At 42.3% G+C, this 21756-nt stretch overlaps 2 protein-coding genes across 4 annotated transcripts in view; one reads left to right on the forward strand and one right to left on the reverse strand.

Annotated features, from left to right (window-relative positions):
- The window catches only part of ptpn23a (protein tyrosine phosphatase, non-receptor type 23, a), a 29105-nt gene extending 17216 nt beyond the window's left edge, over positions 1 to 11889 (forward strand). Inside the window, exons 5-24 of the mRNA XM_038282441.1 lie at positions 398 to 447; positions 522 to 653; positions 743 to 823; positions 917 to 1048; positions 1161 to 1208; positions 2216 to 2272; positions 2369 to 2427; positions 2547 to 2626; positions 3141 to 3255; positions 3334 to 3399; positions 3516 to 3661; positions 4841 to 5158; positions 5233 to 5387; positions 5493 to 5824; positions 5912 to 8348; positions 8431 to 8615; positions 9341 to 9445; positions 9687 to 9825; positions 9977 to 10090; positions 10712 to 11889. Coding sequence (XP_038138369.1) covers positions 398 to 447; positions 522 to 653; positions 743 to 823; positions 917 to 1048; positions 1161 to 1208; positions 2216 to 2272; positions 2369 to 2427; positions 2547 to 2626; positions 3141 to 3255; positions 3334 to 3399; positions 3516 to 3661; positions 4841 to 5158; positions 5233 to 5387; positions 5493 to 5824; positions 5912 to 8348; positions 8431 to 8615; positions 9341 to 9445; positions 9687 to 9825; positions 9977 to 10090; positions 10712 to 11299 — 5339 coding nt within the window. The 3' untranslated portion in view covers positions 11300 to 11889. The remainder of the gene's footprint in view (positions 1 to 397; positions 448 to 521; positions 654 to 742; positions 824 to 916; positions 1049 to 1160; positions 1209 to 2215; positions 2273 to 2368; positions 2428 to 2546; positions 2627 to 3140; positions 3256 to 3333; positions 3400 to 3515; positions 3662 to 4840; positions 5159 to 5232; positions 5388 to 5492; positions 5825 to 5911; positions 8349 to 8430; positions 8616 to 9340; positions 9446 to 9686; positions 9826 to 9976; positions 10091 to 10711) is intronic.
- A 2025-nt stretch (positions 11890 to 13914) lies between these two features.
- Positions 13915 to 21756, reverse strand: part of LOC119781846 (SREBF chaperone) — a 35186-nt gene continuing 27344 nt past the window's right edge. For all 3 annotated transcript variants that reach the window (XM_038282444.1, XM_038282443.1, XM_038282442.1), the window contains exons 15-23: positions 20874 to 21075; positions 20662 to 20777; positions 18565 to 19099; positions 18361 to 18446; positions 17402 to 17484; positions 17100 to 17266; positions 16918 to 16998; positions 15472 to 15678; positions 13915 to 15294 (exon numbers count right to left, since the gene is read on the reverse strand). In XM_038282444.1, the coding sequence (XP_038138372.1) occupies positions 15049 to 15294; positions 15472 to 15678; positions 16918 to 16998; positions 17100 to 17266; positions 17402 to 17484; positions 18361 to 18446; positions 18565 to 19099; positions 20662 to 20777; positions 20874 to 21075 (1723 nt within the window). In that variant the 3' untranslated portion in view covers positions 13915 to 15048. The remainder of the gene's footprint in view (positions 15295 to 15471; positions 15679 to 16917; positions 16999 to 17099; positions 17267 to 17401; positions 17485 to 18360; positions 18447 to 18564; positions 19100 to 20661; positions 20778 to 20873; positions 21076 to 21756) is intronic.

Below are 21756 nucleotides of genomic sequence, written 5' to 3' on the forward strand. Positions count from 1 at the left end.
ATAAGTAAGTCTACAAATAAATGTAAAATAAATAACCCAAATATAAAAAAGTTTAACTTTTTTTGGGTTGTTTCAGGTATTATTCTTATAATGTGCAAATACTTTTGAAAACCCAACATTCATTTTATGCAGTAATCCAAGCTGAATTATTATAGACTTTCTGGATGTCAATCAATTGCATCAGGCCTCTAAGAAGCTGTAATAGTGTTAAGAAAATATTTTTGATCAAATGAGGATTTAATGACGTTATTCTTCTTATAGTTAAAGTCTTTGGTGGACACTAAGTTATTAGAGATGCACTGCAGAAATATGCAGCTCAGACTGTACAGATTGTGGTGATTAAATGTGCATATTCTGGTATTATAACTCCTACAACCCATCTGTGAACTCTCTCCAGGAGCTCTGCACTCCATGTTGGGAGCCATGGATAACAGGGTTTCAGAGGAGGTATGATGTAGCTCTGACAGATTAATACTGTCATGTTTGCCTGTTTGGTGCGACAGACTCTGCTGTGCTTTCAGGGGATGAAGGTGTCCTGCACACACTTCCAGTGCTCCGCCGGAGCGTTCTCATACCTAAGGGACCATTTCAGTCACAACTATAGCGTGGACATGAGCCACCAGATTCTTAACCTCAACATCAACCTCATGCTGGTAGGTCTTATATAAATAAAAAATAAAAAAACCCTAGCAGGTCTACTCACAATGATGGAGCATATCATCAATTTGTTTCTGTTTTCCAGGGCCAAGCTCAGGAGTGTCTTTTAGAGAAATCTATGTTGGACAACAGGAAAAGTTTCCTGGTGGCTCGGATCAGTGCTCAGGTTCGTTTTCCCGTTACGTTGAATGTATTAGTGAAACAGAAACACTTGTTGTTATTTTTTTTTATGTTGACTTGTGTTGTTGCGGTGCTGTAGGTAGTGGATTATTATAAAGAGGCCTGCAGGGCTCTGGAGAACTCTGAGACAGCCTCCATGCTGGGAAAGATCCAGAAAGACTGGAAGAAACTGGTTCAGATGAAGATTTACTACTTTGCTGCTATTGCACATGTGAGTCGCTGATAGGCAAGAGTTATGATGCATCTGCAGGAGGGTTCAGTGGGATTTGTTCATGGATGCAAAGCATTGGTCTTTAATTTGAGACGTATTTCTTTTCCGACAGCTTCATATGGGAAAACAGGCAGAGGAGCAGCAGAAATATGGAGAACGGGTGAGTGAAGACTTGGATTTTACTTCAACTTTTACTGTTATTGTTTTTTCAGATGTTCTTTGCTGGTTTAAGACTTTTAGACTTAGACTTTAGACAGATTTTATTTGTTATTTTGTTTACACAAGTATAAAACAAAAAGAAATTTCGTTTGGAAACAGCCGCTGGACAATTTCGTCTTTTAAAAATACAGACTTGAAAAATAGTAAAAATTACTGTAAATTTACAGTTCCAACTATTTAATGAAACATATTTAGGAGTTTGAAATAAAAAAAATGCAACAGTTTTTATTTAACTTGAAAGTACATTTACCTTTGCAGTTTTAAAAAAGGCGGAACTAGTTCATAGTCAAGTTTTTATCTGCTTATAATTATTAAGAAAACAAATAAAAATTGAGTTGAGGTAAAAAAAACACATTTAATCTCTTTATCCCTTCTATGTGTAAGCTCACTTAAACCAGTTCATAGATGGAGAGTAACTTGAGAAATTTTAGATGCATTTATTGGTCCTCATAGAAAAAATGGCTGCAGATCCTCATCTAATGTAAATAAACTGCCTAACAGTTTTTAATCCCAATTACCCAGCTGACAGTAAAAAAAAAATCTAAATCAGAATATTGAGCAGAAGTTCAATATTTCTGTCATTAATTTTCTTGAAGTAAAACTCATAAAATAGTTTCATTATATATATTGAATTATTTATTTCTTAATTTCCTTTAAACATGATGTTGGCTTTCTGATGTTAAAACACAGCTTTAAGGCCACATGCCTTAAAGCTGTTCTCCTTGGTTGGATTGCCAGTCCTTTGCTCTCTGCTCTTTTTCATGTCCAGGTACTATTGAAGTAAAGCTACTTCAAACATCTAAATGTATGGAAAAAAGGATCAGATTGGGAAACGCTTGGTACTCAGGCTAGGCTAAATTAAGTCAGCGCTACCAGTTTGTGATCCTTGTTTTTTACTAAATCACGTCTTTCTCTCAACTAAATGACCAAATCTTCTGTTCCCTACAGTTGGCGTATCTGCAGAGCTCCTTGGATAAACTCAGTGAAGCAATCAAGCTAGCTAAGGTAACGTTCTTCTTTATCAAATAATGCATTAAACTGTTTAAATTTGATTTTTATTCTAATTATCAGTTTTTTATTTATTTATCATGATTCATCCAGGGTCAACCTGACAGCGTGCAAGAGGCCTTGAAATTCACCATGGACGTCATTGGTGGAAAGTGAGCAATGGGTCTTTTATTAATAGTATTTTCTACAATATCACGGCTAATTAGATAAAGGGCGTGTATTTAAAATTATTTTTTTCGTGTGTGTGTATTTTATGTTTTTCAATCTGCAGGTTTAATTCTGCCAAAAAGGACAACGACTTTATTTATCATGAGACCGTTCCCTCCCTGGAGACTCTAGCTTCGGTTAAAGGTAACACAGATGTTGATGTGTTAGACAATCCATGCCGGCAAAAAATGGATTTGCATAAACTTTAAATGTATTTTACTAGTTATATGGATGTACAGAGTTTGGAATTATACTTTTAAGTTATAGTGTGTTTTACTTAATGAAACAGAATTCCACTGGTAAACGTGTTGCACTCTGTGTGTTAAAATCTGTCTGCCGTGTAATATAGTCCGTTGGATCGGCATGTGGCGATCAACTTTAAATTTATGTAAAAAAAAGCCGAATCTCATAAATAAAGAACAATCTGGCTGCCAAATTCCAATATTCATTCTAAAATAGCTCTGATCAAATATATTCAGTTTATGTTTCATTAAAATGATATCATAACTGATATAATAGAAAATATTGTTAGATTTTACAGAATTTGGATAATTTTATCAGCTACTGAGGTCCAAGCCTGTTGTTTTAAATGAAATGGATAGAAAAGATTCCCCTGATTTTGGCGTTATAGTTGCCTTTTTTTTTTTTTTTTTCTAAGGGGCTCCGTTGGTGAAAGCTCTGCCGGTCAATCCCACGGACCCCAGTGTCACTGGACCAGATCTGTTTTCTAAACTGGTGCCCATGGCTGCCCACGAGGCCTCTTCTCTCTACAGGTAGGCTCTTTTTAAGTGATGATCTCAGATTCTCAGATTTTGGGAATTGAGAAATGTTGCTTTTTCTTCCCTCAACAGCGAGGAGAAAGCCAAGCTGCTGAGGGACATCATGGCCAAGATTGACGGCAAGAATGAAACCTTACAGTGAGTGATTATATATCTCTGTATAAGCAGGCTGTGAACAAATAGGATTTATCCTACAGATTCTTGCTGTCACATTTTATTTTCCTACATCAACCTGGTTTATTATCTCCCTGCAGGCAGTTTATGGACTCTTTGGGCTTGGAGCCAGAATCTGTTGACAACCTTGACATGTACAACCACATCCCTCCGGTTCTGATGGAGAAGTGTGCTGCTCTCAGTGTCCGGCCAGACACTGTGAAGAGCCTCATTCAGTCCATGCAGGGTTAGTAGAAAGAGCCTTAAAAACCCATCTGTTAAAGTCCATCAGTAAAACGTTTCACTAATGGGAACTAGGGCTGAATGGGGAACTGTGGATCACATGGGTTTGATGATTTTTTTTATCCATATGCTAAAAATTGCGTCATGATTTCAAAGTTTCATATCTGTTGATAGCGAATAATTTTTTTTTAGCTATTTGACATAAGGACCAGATTAAATAAAAGACAGTATTAGGTTGTAACCCTAACTCTATTAAAGTCTAACCTTTAAAAAAAAAAAGAGAGGCTAAATCCTTTCCTCTGCCTACATCCCCCAGAATTCCATTTGCTTGTTGGACTTCAGTGAAATTATAGACCATTCTATCGGATGTACTTTCTGTTTATAGTAATCAGGTGTCTATCGCGATATTTTTTTTTATTGCTCGCCGTTATTTAATGGATTATCGGAATAAGCCTCATCTCATTTGGTAACTGGATTAGTATGCCATTTGCTTAAAGGATTTATGCCATTTGACAATTTTTGAACCAAAACTGCAACATAAAAACACATCCAAGATGAAAAATGTTTCCTATCTGTAAATATTCAATATCTAGTGGCTCAGTTTTAGCTTCACCTGATTAGGTTCTGTAAAAAAAAAAAAAAAAAAAAAAAAAAAAAATGTGTTTGTACTAAAATGTATCTCTTTATATTTTAATCAGAAAATATATTTGCTAGATTAACTGATTGCTAAATAAATTGATAGCTGCAGCCCTAAAAAAAAATCTAAAAGAAAAAGTGTGGCATGCACCTTTACCTGACCTGTCAGTCATTTAACAATGGAAAGCACAAGGGGCAACTCGACTTAAGAAAAGGGAGTTTACATAAACTGACAGATCTGCTGTAACCAGGAAAGCTGCATAGATCACTGGCCTGACTCTTTAGTCGTTGGGGCGATTAAAAATGTATAGCACTCTTAGCAGATAGTGTTTAGAACCATGATTAAGATATATCCTTGAAAATATACCTAGAAACCTTATACAGATTCCCTCCACTTTGTATATTTGTTGATCACAATCTCATTCAGTTATAAGAACTTTGTGGTTAAAACATGGCAAAAGTACTGAAAAGCTCAAAGAGAAGCTAGGCTGTTTTAAGACGCTAGGTCAGATTTAGATGCTTGAACCACATATCTTTGGGTTTGCAGTTCTCTCGGGAGTCTTTACCGATGTGGAATCTTCGCTGAAGGAGATCCGAGATGTGCTGGAAGAGGACGAAGGGGGCGAGCGAGCCCTTCAGGAAGCATGCGGTCCCACTGCAGCTGAGATTCATCCGGCTGGGCAGAGCCAAGCTCTGGCTGAGATTCAGAGGGACCTTGAGAAGTACATGGAGGCCCATGAGAAGGCCAGCTTTACCAACACGGAGCTACACAGGGCAATGAATCTGCACATCAGCAACCTGCGCCTGCTGGGGGGGCCATTGGAAAGTCTCAGAGAGGCCTTGCCAAGACCGCAGCTCAGCGAAGGTAAGGGTGTAGGTGAGTCGGTATTAGTCAGTACATGGCTACGAAGGGGTAACTGATATAAACTGTTTTTTTAGAGGAAATGGCGGGACTGCAGCGTATGAAGCGGATCCTTGGAAAGGTTCAGGAGATGAGGGAGCAAAGGGGTTCTTTGGAGAAACAGCTCCGTGACCTCATTCAGACCGACGACATCACCTCTACTCTTGTTACCACAGACAGAGCAGACATGAAGGTACGTTACTCCATGCTACAACGACAGTACCTCACTGCATTGTTTCTTTAAAAAAAAAAAAAGTCTACTGAATTTTAATTTTAAATGGAATTTGTCTCCCTCCAGCGTATATTTGAGGAACAGCTGAAGAAGTATGAGCAGGTAAAGGTCTACATCGACCAGAACCTGTCGGCACAGGAAAATATCCTGAAGGCCCTGACCGATGCGAACGTTCAGTACGCATCCGTACGCAAGGGCCTAAACCAGACAGAGCAGCAGTGGAACAGTACGGTCCAGGGACTGGTGGGCTCATACGAAGCCTACGAAGACCTGATGAAGAAGTCCCAGGAGGGCAAGGAGTTCTACGATGACCTGGAGACCAAGGCGTCACGTTTGCTGGACAAAGCCAAGACCCTGTGTCAGACCAGGGCAGAGGAGAGGAAGCCCCTCTTGGAAAAGTAAGGATTATTCCTGAAATGATATTATGGTTTTAGATCACCTCTGGTTACATCTTTGTATTTAAAACATCACCTTTGCTTTTGCAGAGATAAAAGGCCTCCAGCGCGGCCCACAGCTGCTAAGCCCTCCCTGAAGCCCAGAGGGTCTGATGTAGACTCGACTTCCTCTAGTCTCGAGGATCCAGAGCTGGCCCAGCTCAATGCAGCCATCATGGCTTTAGGGGGCGACCTACCTGAGGACCTTCGGAGCCTCCCCCCTGACATTCCTTCGCTCCCCTCTGCTGCTGGTCGCCTGCCTGGCACTGGAGGCGGCTTTCTGCCTTGGCCGGGCGCTCCTGCTACAGGCCATCCTCACTTCCCTCCCAACCTTCCACCTCCTGAGCTCCTGGCAAGAATTGCACAGTTTCCTACTTCAGGGGCTCTACCTGCACAAGGCCCCCTGCCACGCATGCCTCACCCACAGATGGCTCATCATAGGCCACCACAAATGCCCCCCCAGCCAGTTGTGTCTGGTTATCGGGCTCCATCTCCTCAGGCTCCTCAACAAGGCCTTGTGGCCCCGGTTCCCATCCGCCCCTCCACCACCACTGTGGACAGCATTCAGGCTCCTATCCCGAGCTACACCCCCACGCCACACCTTCCTGTCCCTCCCCCTGCCTCAACCGGGTACTCTGTAGCTCAGATTGGAGCATACCCCCACATGATGCCTCACTCAGGAGCACATGTTCAGGTCCCAGGTCAGGCCCCTTCCCCTCAATCACAGCAGCAGAAGCATCCACAGCAGTACCCACCGCCTATGGGCCAACCTTTTCCTCAGGGGTACCAGTCTGGACCAAGGGCCCCTCCTGGTCCTTCTATCCCAACTCAGCAAGTTTACGCCCCTGGGTATATTCCATCTCAGCCTCCAAATTATCAGCAGGTTTTTCCAGGTCCGCTTCAGCAACATCAACAGAACGGTTTTCCTCCCCGACCTCAGGTACCTCAAGGCTACCAGATTCCACAAAACTTTGTACCCCAGCAGCAACCTCGGATGATGCCAGGCTCTGTCCCTGGGCCTCCCCAAGCCGCACCTCCTCCATCTTCAACTTCTCACCCTGCACCTCCTTTGTCTGCCCCCTATTCGCCATACCCCAACCAACAGATGCCCTCTGGACTCGCCCACCAACAGATGCCACAGCATCAACCAATCCCAGTCCCTCCCAGTGCCCAGCATGTTCTTCCACACCCACAGATGCAAATGCCAGGTGTTCACAGAGTGCAGTTGCCGCCAACGAGTCAAACAAACCCACCGGTGTCACATAACTACATTCCCCCAGCTGGTCGGGCCCTTCCCCCCACCATGCATCCTCAGATGCCGCCTCCATCTCAGCCTCTTCTACCGTCTGGTCCCCAGATCAACCTGCCCAGAGGACCCGGGCCCCAGATTCCTCAGAGTACTCTAGCTGCACAGCATCAGCCCATACCTGGTCAGCCTTCAGGGCATCCCATGCAGATGCCCAACCAAGCGCAGCCTCACCCTGGGGGGGCTTGCTACCCAGGTGGAGCTCTAATGATGCCTCAGCAGCCTTTGGCACCACAGCCCACGGCTCTCCAACAACCCCCGGTTTCTCTTCCTATGAGCCACGCCCAACCTCCTAACCTCTACCCCTCAGCATCAGGGGCCAGTGGGCCCCCAGTTGGCCCCCAGCAGCCCCCTGGAGTCGCCCCCCTCTCCCCTGCAGCTCCCCACATGATCGCTCAGTGTCCTGGGGGCCCCGCATTAGTCCAGCCAACCGCCACTGTTGCCCCTTCGCCTTCCCCCTCCCCGTCTCCGTCTCCAGGCCCAGCCTCTCTGGGGCTGACGCCTCACCCAACAGCTCCCACCCCCGGAGGCGCAGCCCCATCCAGTCTTTCTACTCCGTCTGTCGTTTCTCCATCCACATCTCTGTTTCAACGGCAAAACTCAAGTACAGACGATCTCCTGTCCTCCAGCCCAGAGAGCCAACACGGAGGCACCAAGGCCCCCACTAATGTCCTCCAGCCCACCAAAGCAGACCCCCAGGATGGGGAACGTCGGAAGAAGAACTCTCAGGAAGTTCTTCTGATCCAGGGAGATCCGTACCAAGCCCCAGAGCGTGTGGCCCGTCTTCACAGCCAGCTGGAACTTTACCGAGCCCAGGTAGAATCCCTGGAGAACCCCTCAGACAACGAAGGAGGGGCGTCAGTGCTTGATGCCCGCTGGAAGGAGCTGCAGGACCAGCAGGAGAAGGACGCCCGGCAGCTGTCCATCGCCATCGCCCGCTGCTACGCTATGAAGAACCGCCACCATGATGTCATGCCTTACGACTTAAACCGGGTGGTTTTGCAGTCAGGAAAAGACGACTACATCAACGCCAGCTTCGTGGACGGCTTGTCGCCATACTGCCCTCGCCTGATTGCCACTCAGGCTCCGCTCACCGGCACTGCGGCAGACTTCTGGCTGATGGTGTACGAGCAAAAGGTCTCGCTGATCGTCATGCTGGTTTCAGAGCAGGAACTCAACAAGGTAGCAGGTTTTAAAGTGTGATAATGATGAATTAAATGGTTTCTGAAGAGATATGTGACTGTGCTAATGGCTCGTTTTCCAGGGAAAGGTTTTACACTACTTCCCTACGGAGCGCGGCCAGCAGCTTTCTCAGGGACCAATCACACTCAGCCTAACCACCCAGAAGATGACACCGACACATGTGGAGCGTATGATCAGTTTGCAGTACCGTGACCAAAGCCTGAAGCGGACCATCGTCCACCTCCAGTTTACATCCTGGCCAGAGTTGTAAGTTTTAGAGACTTTATAAGGCTTCTGCTGACTTTTTCTTCATTCTAAAATTTCTGAAACATAGAATAAAAGAAACATACTGCAGGATTTTTTATAGTTAGATGTTTTGAATCCACAAATAAGAGCAGAAAATAAAGAACAACAGAATGTTATTTTATGAGGTTAACGATAAAATGCAGGTAGTTCCCAGTTTTAAGGAACAGACAAATAAAGCAAAAACACTCATAGTTCAGTATCTTAGCAATGATGGGAGTAGATTAAAGAGAAACCGGTCACGTTCTACCTTTTAATTTCATTTTTCATTTCATTTATTGTTTATTTGAAAGGGGACAGTGTACATTAATCTACATTAAAACAATGTAAATATACCCGAGTTAGCTAAGGAGTGCTAATTTTAATCAGTAGTCCCCCAGCCAGGTATAAAAAAGGCAACCTTAAAAATAGACACAAGTATAAAATCACAATATAAAATTACAATACCAATTACATAAAAAACATTATGGTTAAGAAATACAATTCATGTAAAATAATTAAAAATTAATTGTAAAATGATTTAAATACACACAGAAAACCTTAGTGCCCACAAATTTGGCTCTCTACAAGCCATTTTTTGCATTCTTTTTGAATGAAGAGAATGACAAAGAATAGTTAAGTCCTCTAGGCTACAAACATAAAAAGTTTCTTCAGATAGAAAAATAAGCTGCTGCTTCTTATTTAACCAGGGGTCTTCCTGACTGCAAGAGCAATTTACTGCGATTCATCCAGGAGGTTCATGGACACTACCTCCACCAGAGGCCCTTACAGACTCCTGTTGTGGTGCACTGCAGGTAAGCTGAGTTATGCAGTACCAGACACTTAACATCTGATTTGCATGTTTAAGCACCAGCGCTCATTTCTTCATTATTCAAGCACTCTGTCTTCTGAACACTGACAGCAGCTGCTGCATTAGTTGGATGAACAGCTGTACATGGCTGCATATATGTTAAACATCAGGCTGCCAGACATCCCCACATGCGGTTATTGGTTAAATTGGTGCCAATATCAGCTTGTGGATTTTTTTTGCCTCAGCTCTGGTGTTGGACGCACCGGCGCCTTCTGTCTGCTGTACGCGGCTCTGCAGGAGCTGGAGGCAGGAAACGGCATCCCGGACCTTCCATCGCTGGTGAAGAAGATGAGACAGCAGAGGAAGAACATGCTGCAGGAGAAGGTGAGATGCAAACCTGTAGCATTGATTTGGAAAATAATCTGCATTTGACCTGTTTTATAATTACCAGGTTCTTTAGATCATCAATAGTCTTTGATATAAACATTTTTCTATGTTAAAGGACTTGTTTTTTTTGTTTTTTTCCTGCCTCCAGTTCCACCTGAAGTTTTGCTATGAAGCTGTGTTAAAGCACGCTGAGCAGGTCCTTCAGCGCCATGGAATCACTACTGCCACCTACAGCAAGAACACCAACACTGCAGCCACAAAGGTTTCCAAATATTTTTCGTTTTTCAAACTTTTTTAAAATTACTTTCAAGTCTGTTTATTGGTTTAGATAAAAAAATACAAATCCCAGCACAAAATGGATCTTAAAACAATTTACATTTAGGAAAGCTTTACTCTGGCAAACAGAGGCAAACTGTTTTATGGCCTAAAAGCAAACGGATGAGCATCATTTCAACATGCAAGCTATAAAAAGGGGTCAATTTATTATGTTAACTTTGTAGAAATGTCAGAATTTGGAATGTTTTCTTGCAGAGGATATTTTTAGTCATATTGAACAGACCTCTGTGTTGTTACTGCTGCAGTAACAGGTTGTTAAAGTTGAATTGGTTCAAAGATCAGTCAGATTAAGATCCAGATAATACTGTCCCTCAAAGCCCTCAATGTTAAGAGAATTTTTTTTTTTTTTTTTATCCCCTTTTCTAATTATTTAAAGACAAACCTGATCTTGTCTCTACTTGTTTTTCATTTTTAAAGGAGCTCTGGTCAGCAGATACTTGTTCTCCATTATCAGAAACGAACAAGTGGTAGTTGGAGGGGTCTTCATTATACTGTTTTTTTCTATTAAATTGTAACATTTGTCTTTTTTTGTGAACCCATTCCTCAGCCTTACTCCAGACAAGAGTCCCAGCAGGATCTTGTCCTTGGAGGCGACATGCCCATCAGCTCCATTCAAGCAACCATCGCCAAGCTCAGCATCCGCCCACCCAGCGCAGACCCCACCATGGAGGGTAGTGCCTACTGCGGGCTGGAGGAGCAGTTTGGAGCTATGTCACCACAGCTGGACCCCATAGGGGGCTTGCAGTTGTCACAGGAGCCTTGTCCTCTAGCAGATTCTCAGCCTCCCTCATCCTTAAGCCCACCTCTCACCTCTTCCACTCACTCTCCTCCACCCCCAAACGGCCTGGATAATCTCTCCCCATCTACTCCACCAGCACCTAACCATCAGCCAGCCCCAGAGTCTGTACCCTCCATCGGTTCATCCTCTGCTCAGGCTCTTTCATCGCTGGAGCTTCTGGCCTCTATGACGCCTGAGGCTTTCTCCCTGGAGGGAGGAGGTCGAGGGAAGCAGCGGGTGACCAAGCAGAACTTCCTGCAGCCAGCTGAAGGTCAGGGCATCCACGGGACCCGCGGCGATGACGGCAGCGACCCGCTCAGTAGCCTGGATCCACTCTGGAGCCTCAATAAGCAGTGAGAGAACTCCAGACAATCTGCATTACTCTATTTCCACCACCAGGTGTCAGCAGAATGCTGGTGGGTTTTTTTTCTTTTTCCTCTAATCCTGCTTTTAAGAAAAACACTGAATCCTGGGAGCATTAGATACACTTTAGTGGTGATTACCAAGATGTGCCTGAATGCCAGCAGTAATCGAGAGATCCCTGAATCAAAAACACTTGCTTCTCTTTTCATCACTGGTGGATTCCAGGACCAGATCACTATGCACTTGCCTCTCTCAGATTGTCATTCTTTGCTGCTTTTTTTTTTATGTTTAGACAGATGTGCACTTCCTGCTCCGACATATGGGCCATCTAAGAAGTATGCACTCCAGTTTTACAATCCTCTCTCCATGAGGCTGTTAAAGCATAACAAGGCTGCTGTGAATGTGAAGGCACGAGGTCATTGGAACTTTGTAACAATATTGACTTTTTTCCCCCCTTTCTCTGTAACTCTGTAAATATCCTAGATAAAGTTAGAAAATTCCAAAGGAAATCTTACTTTACTGGAAAAAAAAAATCACTTATTGTTCATTATTGTAAAAATATTCAATAAATTCAGTAGACAAAATGTTGCGTCAGAGCCTCTTTATTTGAAAATTAGTACAAAGTTTTACTTTTATCGTTACAAAATAAGTTACCTCTGTTAGAACAGCCTGCAGGAAATCATGTTTTCTCTGTTTAAAAGGTTCGCGGCTGTTGTCCAGACGTGGAGATGAAATCATGTCGACTCATTTGTAACCATGGTTACAGGAAATGTTCACTGCATTCATAAACTCCTGGTATGGAGGAGCTGAAAGCGTCAGCATGAGAAGATGAGTTCAAAGTAACGATAAGTAAGCAGCTTCTTTAACGGAAGGGGTGCTGCTGAGTGTGGATGATTAAAAAATAAAAAGGTCCATAATGAACCACATTCATAAAAAAGCTAAAACTGACATGATCCCCCCCCCCCCCCCCCCCAACCCAAAAAAAGTTTGACATTTTAGGAAATATTGCTGCCACTGTTTTAACGGCTGGATTTAGTCGTTAAAACATTACTTTCAGATTGTATTTATTTTGCTTTCTGTGGCCGTCCTACTTCTATATAAAAAAAGCTCAAATAGTCATATTTCCCAAAAAGCCAAACTGCAGCTTTAATTCATTCACATTTTAGAAAAAAAAAAAAACTGTTAAAAAAAACTACAAATCCAGTTTCAAAGCTTTTCTCGACTAAACAGAAAACAAATGATTACTAAATAAACATGGCAGCTATTACAAACAGGCCACATCATCTGGTGTCTGTGGGAGGCAGCTGCAATTTTAAGACTGCTTGTCTAAAAACGTATGAAAACTCTGGTTCTCATAATCTGTGGGGGTCAGAAGCTTGTTCCCTGAATGTAAACATGTTGGCAGCGTCCCACAGAAACCAGTGCGGATGTGGTGTGAGCCTAAACACACCCAACCTCTCCTACCTGGAAGCTGGCGTTAGCAAAAGTGCATTAAAATATGCAAGCATGAAAATCAGATAGTAGTGCACTAAGTTTGTGTCGTGACGGCATCCTGTGAGGGGAAGAAATCAAAACAAAATGGCTGGCCTGAGGCTACATTCAGGAGACGCACAAACTAGATGGGAAGATTTGTAGATAAAATACATTCTAGGTTTTCTTTGTCCGAGGAAATAAGTCAATCATGATGTGGTTTACATTCCCAACATTTTCTAAACTGCAAATAAGATCAGGGACTGATTAGATGACTTCTATTTCCTGTAATCTGACATATTTTTGCCTGAGAAGGATCTAATTAAATGTTTGCTTGTGGCTTTTAGGGAATATGAGATTTTTTTTTTCTCAGCTTCTGTGAAAATGCAAAAAAAATAATCTTGGAAAAATATTAATTTCCCCATTTTTTTTTGTTGTTTGTGTTTTTCAGGTAATTTACCTTTAGAACTATGTTTTCCAGAACTGCCTTATAATTTCTATATTTGATCAAGTTAAATCCTGATCTTCATATCTCTGTTTATAATTCAAATATGAACTCTGAAAACTACCAGGATTTCCAAAGTTTTTTTTTTCTCTATATAGCAGCTTAAAATGCTTTAAAAAAAAATTGACTGGGTCTCAAAGCAACAACTGCATTGAAGTTCTAGATAAACCTGTCAGATAAAAAATTTTAGACTATTTTGATTGAACATTTAAAATATTTTCATCAACTATTATTATTTCTAGCTATTAATACTGGGATCAGAAGCAATTTCAAAGTGTGTTTTAGTGATAAAACTTTGAACATCAGTCTCCATATAAATTCAGCTGTTATAGTAAATCTTTAGCTTAACTCTGTTCCATCAAACAGATCAAAGTTGTTGCTTAAATATCTGCAGATTCTTGTTGCCTTTTATAAACTTGAGCCTGAATGGACCAAACTTCCTATTAAGCAGCTTTATTTTCCTCTGGTTTGTCATTAAATACCTCTAATTGTATCAACATCTACACTGAAGGTTGTTGTCAGCTCAGATTTAAGGTGCTTTTATCTGATATGAGTTTTCAGCCTATCCCAGACAGAAATGATTCAATGATTTCCTCTGGGAGTTAGCACACCAGAGGAGCTGGTGATCTGCATGCTCTAGATGTTACCTGCTTCAATTCCCCTGAACGTAAACTGTTAACTTGTTGCAGAAGTTGTGACCGAGGAAAACTGTTCAGCTGTAGCCAAAAGTTTCAAAGTCAAGCAATTAGCATCTTTGCCTCTGTCCTGGAATGTGTGCAGGAGGACGGACCTCCATGCTTAAATACATCAGCGCTCCAACTACAGACGGCTCTGGTCCGAGCCAATTGGAAGACGTTTTGACACCTATCCAGGAGTCGAAACGTCTTCCAATTTAAGCCTTTTTGCAGATAATTGAGAACTTAAACGAGCAACTTAAAATCTTCAAATTAAATCTAAGAAAATACCTCAGAAGGTGAAATAAGAGCAAAAAAAAGGCCATAAGAACCTGTTCACATCAGTCAACAAAATTGAAGAGGTAGCCTGATGAAGGAATAGCGTAAATTAGACCCCCCCTTCCCTCCCCCTCCTCTAATGTTTCCCACTGATGCCTTCAATGCTCCAACTCAATATCAACAAACGGCCAGTTTAAAAACAATGGCTCAACGCTGCCAAACAAACACCTTTCCTACATCTGAAGTCATCATTTCCGCTTTATATTAAAGTTTGAGAGTTGGGATCAGTCACCCACAAACAAACCATTACTGAAAAAATTTAGCTAATAAATAATAGATTTATACATATAAAAACAGCCTCCATCGGAGGTTTACTTTTTACAGTAATCATCACTTCTCCCCTCCACGCACGCACACGCTCGCACATCCTCCCCAATCATGTCGTCTCCTCAGAAGGTGTTTGCTGGGTCCATCCAAACAGGCCAGAGAACTGCTGGGTTCACTGTGACTTTATGATGCTGTCAATTTAAAAAAAAATATAAAGAAATGGCTCCATTGTCGTCCTTCACAGGGTTGGATCACAGACGGTTCCATATGAGTCAGCAGCATCAAGGGCAGAGCAACCAACCAAACGCACAAGCTTGCTCTTAGAAGAAAAACAAGATGGTGGAATGAGGGATTTGATTCCATCTCCCAAGATCCTTGTGATGTTTTTTTTTTTCCTCAACATTTAATCTTCTCATGAATGATGTATAAAAAAATGAGATGAATGGAGGTTCTGAGTGTTTCCCAGCGGTGCCGGCTGCTGCTCTTCCTCAGTCCAGTTTCTCCAGCACCGAAGGAACGTAGACCAGGCTGAGCTCGCTGCCAAAGTCACACACGATGGCGGCGTTATCGAGCACTAGCAGCTGCCGGACGCCCTGACCGTCGCCACTCTGGCTCAGGTAGACTGTCTGCAGCAGGTCGCCGAAGTTCAAGTCCCAGAAAGAGACGCATCCTTGGCCCCCCGTCACCAGCAGGGACTCTGAGATCACGCCAAGACTGGCCCCACAGCCCACCTCCTGGTGAGGAGATCCGTCAGTTAGTCCCACTCAGCAGATTATCGCTTTTTTCCCCCCAAATTTTAAACCAACAGAAGAAAAACTGTAAAGTTTAACTTTGTACCTAGGGTTTTTTATTTTAAATACTAAATATTTGAATAAATATCCTGAGCTTGATTTCTGTGACCCGTTCAGTACCTGCTGGATGGAGTAGAGTTTGATGCCAGTGCTGCGGTCCCAGATACAGATGAGATCATCCAGTCCTGAGCTGATGACACAAGAGGTAGTGCAGACCAGGGAGGTGATGTCGCCACGGTGACCATAGACATGGCTGACACGGCTCCCAGTCAGTACATCCCACAGGCAGATGGCGCCGTCCTGCCCGCCGCTTGCTAGAACCATGGTCTGATGAAAAGTCATATTAGAGCATTTTAAAAAGACGAACGGATGAAAAGAAAACTCGTTTAATTTAATTACTTTCAAAGAATGATTTGATATCAAAACAAAAAAATAAGATTGAAATTCTATCATCACATCATATCCCCTCCTAACCTGGAACCCAGAGCTTCAGTTCATTACATCTAATAAAACTGAACAATTTTTACATTTTTAAGTCTTTAAAGTCGTCACCATCTTTTATCTTTACTAGGTTGGACACATGCTTTGATGCATTCATAGATATTTACACAATCCCCCCACTTTCTGTAGAATATAATACGACCTGCAGCCTACTTGGTGTTTACTGCATTTAACTGCATTTTAAAGGTACAGTGCGTGATTTTTGCGAATTTTTTAATTTTTAAAAAGACCCACCCTCTCCACTGCAGATGGCGCAGCGGTTAGCATGTACAACCCTTGCACAGAGGCCTTAAGGCTGATTTATACTTCGAAACTAGGTCATCTGTGTATGTGTCGCAGTGGACAAAAAGATGTCCCCGTCCCCTCCGCAGACACTCTGCTGAACCTCTCCCAAATTGTAGGTGACTGCCCACAGTGTCGTAGACAGGAGGCCGGCTTGTTTTGTTTTCATGACCGCATTTGTGGAAAACAACTAGTGAAGCTGGATCAGCTAGAAGAGCGAGGTGCGCGAGAACACTGGGACCCTTTTTCCACCTGGATCCCCGTTCTTTTTTGCCCTCGTGTCCCTGCGTTGTCGGAGAAACCCACCCCCACTTCCTCACTGCCTCGGCCGCATTCAAAATGCCGTATGCTCAAAAATGTCAGCGTCAACCTCACTGCGACACACTGCTGCGGGGAGAATAACCAGCCCTTTAGGCCTCAATGTGGACGACCCGGGTTCGAATCTGACCTGTGGTCTTTTCCCGCCTGTCCCTCCCTCTCTCTCATGCTCCCTTTCCTGTCAGTCTACTGTCAGAAAAAAAAGAGCCACTAGTGCCGTAAAAAAAAAAAAAAAAAAAAAAGGTGAAAATGGGGGCGAGCATGTAGGACGGCCTTATCTAAACATATTACCAGAATGATTTACAATTAGGAGGACCACTTATTTTGATGATCCACCTCGAAACAAAACATCATCCACTCTACCTTTAAATCCCTTCAAAATTTTTGTGCCTTTCTTTAAATGACTGTGATTCCAACAATCAGCAGGTTAATGAATACTTTAACTTCAGTCAGTCTGTGACAGACCTGATCAATGTAGATGGCTGTGATCCCCCCAGAGTGACCCTGCAGGGTAAAGAGGCAGCAGGAATCCTCCAGCCGATAAACCTGATCACACAGGGAACACCACAGAATTACAAGCATTACTAAACAGAAGCGCCAGTGATTCTTTTCTTAGTGCGTTTGTGATTTCATGTTTTTTTTGTTACCCGGACTGTGTGGTCCTGGCTGCCGGTGACCACCCTGCCAGCGGCCGCTCGCAGCACCGTGATCGGCTTCTGGTGCGCACACTGCACTGAGCGGGTGAGCTGACAGCTGATCATGTCCTCGCTGCTGTAACAGGGAGACGGGGGCATACTGCCTCGCCCGGGGGCACCTGCAGAGGAGAAAGGCAGGAGAAGGCTCCTTTCCGTTACTCCAGGTTTTTATGGTTATTCTGTCTCAGTCCGACACTGAAATACGATGAAATGAAACTGAATTTGCCTCCAACAGTCCAAACAATCAGTCTCACCTCTGTACTGCAGCAGACCCAGAGGCTTATGAACGTCAACAGTGAAGAAATCTAACGACCCGTTGAGTCGCGCCGCCACGATTCTGAGAAGCAAACAGATCAGAACCTTCTTCCAATTATTGCATTAAACCATAAAGACACTAAAACCAAACAAATAAAAATAATGTAGGTTAAAAAGATTAAAACGACAGTTTAAAAACCTTAAAAAAAAAAACAGAAAAACATTTTTGAAAGAAATCTAATATAACAGTACAGAGATATAAACACACCTGCTAGAGTCTTCTATCTTAATAATATATTTACTGAAGTTTAAGTCAAAATACTAAAATGTTTCATCCTCTTTGCTAAAATTGTGAAATCAAATGATTAACATGTCAGAGACTATCCTCTGTAGGGATTCCTACATAAAAAAGAAATAAAAGGAAACAAAGATAAATCATATTTAATCACAAAACATCAATAACTAAAAGATATATATGTATATAAAAAAAATAATCCAATAAATAATTTGCCTTAAACTAAAGCCAAACTGATGAGATGCATCTTTAGTTTCACCGTCAGAGGCCATATTTTATTTGGACGTCTATCAACTCTGTCTCCTACAGTATCAACAGAATCCTTAGTGGATGTAGTGTACACCAATCTGATTAATAGTCTAGATTAAGACTGAGGATTGATTTTTAGATTATCTGCTGTTAAAGCTGTTCTAAAATGCACTTTAAATCAGTGGATGAAGGATTAGTTTGTGCTTCTTGTCAGTTTCTGAGATCTGAAGTAGCTTAAATGGAAAAGAAGATTTTGAACTGATCTGAAGGATTAAATGAAATACAGAAACATTGAAATGCAACAAGTTCATCGCACATTTAAGGGATTATACTTGTCTGAAAGATAAGGAATGAACATATATACCCATGTGCTTTAAATCTAACCAATGCATTTGGCTCAGATCTGGTTTTTACCTGTTGTTAAGAAAGGCTAAGGCTGTGATCCCAGAGACTCCATCTTCATTACAGCACCGCAGTGACCCTTCTACTGCGTCCCACAGCTGAAACCACATGGAGAAATCAAACATTCTGTTTAACTGCTCTTTATTTCTACCATCTCCAGCATCTAACAGAAGAAACCGTCGCTAACGTATAACTGCAGAGCAGCTCGTTGCACACCTCCAGTTTACCGCTGCTCCTCCCAGCAGCTATCAGATTTCCTCTCAGCTCCATGGCCCAGACGGAGCTTTCCCAGTCTGCAGCCGATTGTGTCCCCGCTCCAGAGGTTCTCTCTTGGTTATAGAGTCCAGATGTGTCCCCCAGACTGGGGCTTCGCTGTAGCTGAGTGGCTAATGGAGGCGAGGAGGACGCAGAGGAAGGTGAGGGGTAGGCAGACGGTGATGGAGGCTCGTGTTCCTTGTAGGCACGTTCCACCAGGCCTCCAAAGTCGAACCCTCCTCTGGGCGGTGTGGAGACGTTGGAGGGTGGCTGGGAGGGGAAGTTGGTGTCTATAAGAGGAGTCAGGTCGGGCTGGTCCGTGAAGAGAGGCGGCCGAGTCGGTGCGGAGCGCCGTCTCAGCGGGTAACAATCGTCCTCTGACATCCCGTCACAGCCGTTGGAGGGGTCCCGAGGATCACAGCCACATTCCGACTCTGCACTGGTGTCCCAGACGTCTCTCTGCTCCCAGCAGCCACTGCTGCTGCATCGTCTCAATCTGAGGGGAAACCAGAGCAACCAGTGAAGACAAAGACTTTACCACATCCTGCCAGACTCATTCACAACCCAGAAACAAAAATTCTGGGTTGTTTTTTACAAATTTGTGACTGAATGTAATTTCAAAGTGGACCTCCTAAATGTTTATGGAGTTTAGTTTTAATGTAAAAAACAAAAAAACACTTGAAGTGGTTGACCCTTTATTCAAAAAACCTTAAATAGTTTAAATTGTGATATTCAAAGTGTCTAACAGTTCTTGGAGGGAATTGTTAAGTCCAAGGGTTTTTTTTCTGCCAAAGTTCACCAACCATGAGGGTTGTTGATTATTTGTTTTATTTTTAAACCTTTCTTATCATAACTGTGACTGATACCACATCAAATATGGTCAATAATCAGCCCTAATGGCAAAGAGAAATGTGCAACATGCTGAGCTGTTTCCCTCTTTAATGGATCTTTGATTACCAATTAGTTCCTAGATAACTTTGAAACGCTAACTGAAAAATACTTCAGTTAATATTTTTATGATTTGTTAGTATTTCTAAACTTCAATTTAACCTCCATTGAGCTGGTGTTTAATGTCTGATTCTCCCTTAAATCACCGGTTTTCCTGGACTAAGTAATGACATTTAATCATTAGTTATATGTTTTTATACAATTTAACAGAGATATTATTAAATTTGACAGTCATATTTCCTTTATTTATTATAGGTCATCCATAATCATCAAAATAACAAGAAATAGATGGCTGAAGTATTTCACCCCTTGTGTATGAGTCTATATAATAGTTTCATGTAAATATATGTACCTTTTTTTTTACAGTGTTTGTTTTTTTTAAGTTGTACCTGTAATACAAAAACAAAAAAACAAAAAAAAAATTGGCAGGATTTGCTATAAGTACTTCCTTTTAATTAAGCTGATTTACAGACATGTCCTGATTCTAAGAATAATTATGGCTGATTACTTCCAAGAATGTTTGCAGGACAACAGTTAAGCAAGAGCAGACAAGTCTGCAACGTGGAGCCTTTCTGCAAAGTTAAGCTGACCTAGCAGTGTTTCTGACGCAGATAAGGGTTAATAAAACAATGCAGGATCCAAGAGCTTTCTATGGGTTAATGATAACATTTAGTCGTATTTACACTGATTAAAAATAGAGACTGATGTAACATTACACCCTAAAACAGCTTAGATGATGTTAACGCCTGTAGAATGTTTTTTTTTATAGTTTAATCAAATCATTTTCACAAACTCATCTGCATCAATTCATTTAATTCTGATTTTATGAACTGTATGGAGAATAAATATGAGATATAAAGTTGGAAACAACATGTTGATGATCAATCATACATTTTAAATTTAGAAAACATCTCATCTTCATTTCAGCTAAAAAAAAACCTGGAAGGATCTTTAGAAAAATCCCTCATAAAAAGGTTAATTTGGACAAATCATGTATTACATTAAAAAAGGTCAATTGTATGGATTGGAAAGTATTTGCCCTGTTTTCATAAAGTATGGTAGATATTTAAATGGGCTAAAGAACATAAATGATCTGATTTTTAACCTCACCCTTGCTTTGGGATGACTGTCAGGCAGTCGCCAGTCTGGGCATCCCAAACACGGATCTGACCGGCCAAACAGCAGCTCGCCAGCAGCATCCCATCACTGGCCAAACACTCAATGTCCTGCAAGAGAAGAATGAGTGGAGTGGTGTTTGTAAATATGTTTTCCAATAGCATGCTATATTTTTTATTAGCGCCATCTTTATAATCCCTCCTCACCATACTGTGGCCCCTCAGCAGCAGAGGTGAGATCTCACTGACGGGTGGAGAATAACCGTAATCGTCGCAGGGCAGGTCGCCTCGCCGCCGGCGCCCGTGAGCCACGCCGTTTCGGCCGTAGTTCCGAGGGCAGAGGACGCGGTAGAGGCAGAAGAGCAGCAGAACAAGCAGGACCCCTGCAGCCAGACCCAAAGCAGCAACCCTGGACATGAAGAGTGAGGGGAAGTATGTGCAGTAAAACACTAGTTGGGTCATTTAAGGAACCCCACTTCCAGATATCTGTCTCCTTTAAACATTTTTATAATTGCAGATAACCGTCTTAAAAACATCATACAGCACGTTGAACTGCATAAACCTGGCTGAGGAAAATCCGCCTGCTGTCGACTGAGGAATGTGGAGCTTAAGCGATGATCAGATGATCCAAAGCAGTGTGACATTCTTTAAAATGTGAATATAACGGAATTCCATCGACATCATCAGGATGCTAGATACAACCAGTTTGACTCATTTATTCTTATCTCTATAATAAACAGAATTTTCTTTAAAACATTAAAGCAAGCCTGCTGTTTAAAAGTATTCAGGTACCTTTCCACAAACCTTAAATTCACAGGACCAGAGAGAGACAGCGACAATCCTGGCACTGATTACAACTAAAGAGAAGGATTTCTACTTTCTTTATTTGGTTTAAAGGAGAAGTTCGGTTTTTAACACTTTTAGCCCATTTTCTGTAGTGTCCAGGATGAAATCGAATGATCGACACCAAAATTTTGACAATTGGTCCTGTCTCTGCTTTTTGGCTCATTTAGAATCCACCCCTGGCTGCTTTAGAATGGCTTCCATAGAGCATGTCCGATAATGTCCTTAAAACAACCTTAAACGTTCT

The sequence above is a fragment of the Cyprinodon tularosa genome, unplaced genomic scaffold (assembly GCF_016077235.1).
Source record: "Cyprinodon tularosa strain WSP-4 unplaced genomic scaffold, ASM1607723v1 ctg183, whole genome shotgun sequence".
Taxonomy (NCBI): Eukaryota; Metazoa; Chordata; class Actinopteri; order Cyprinodontiformes; family Cyprinodontidae; genus Cyprinodon; species Cyprinodon tularosa.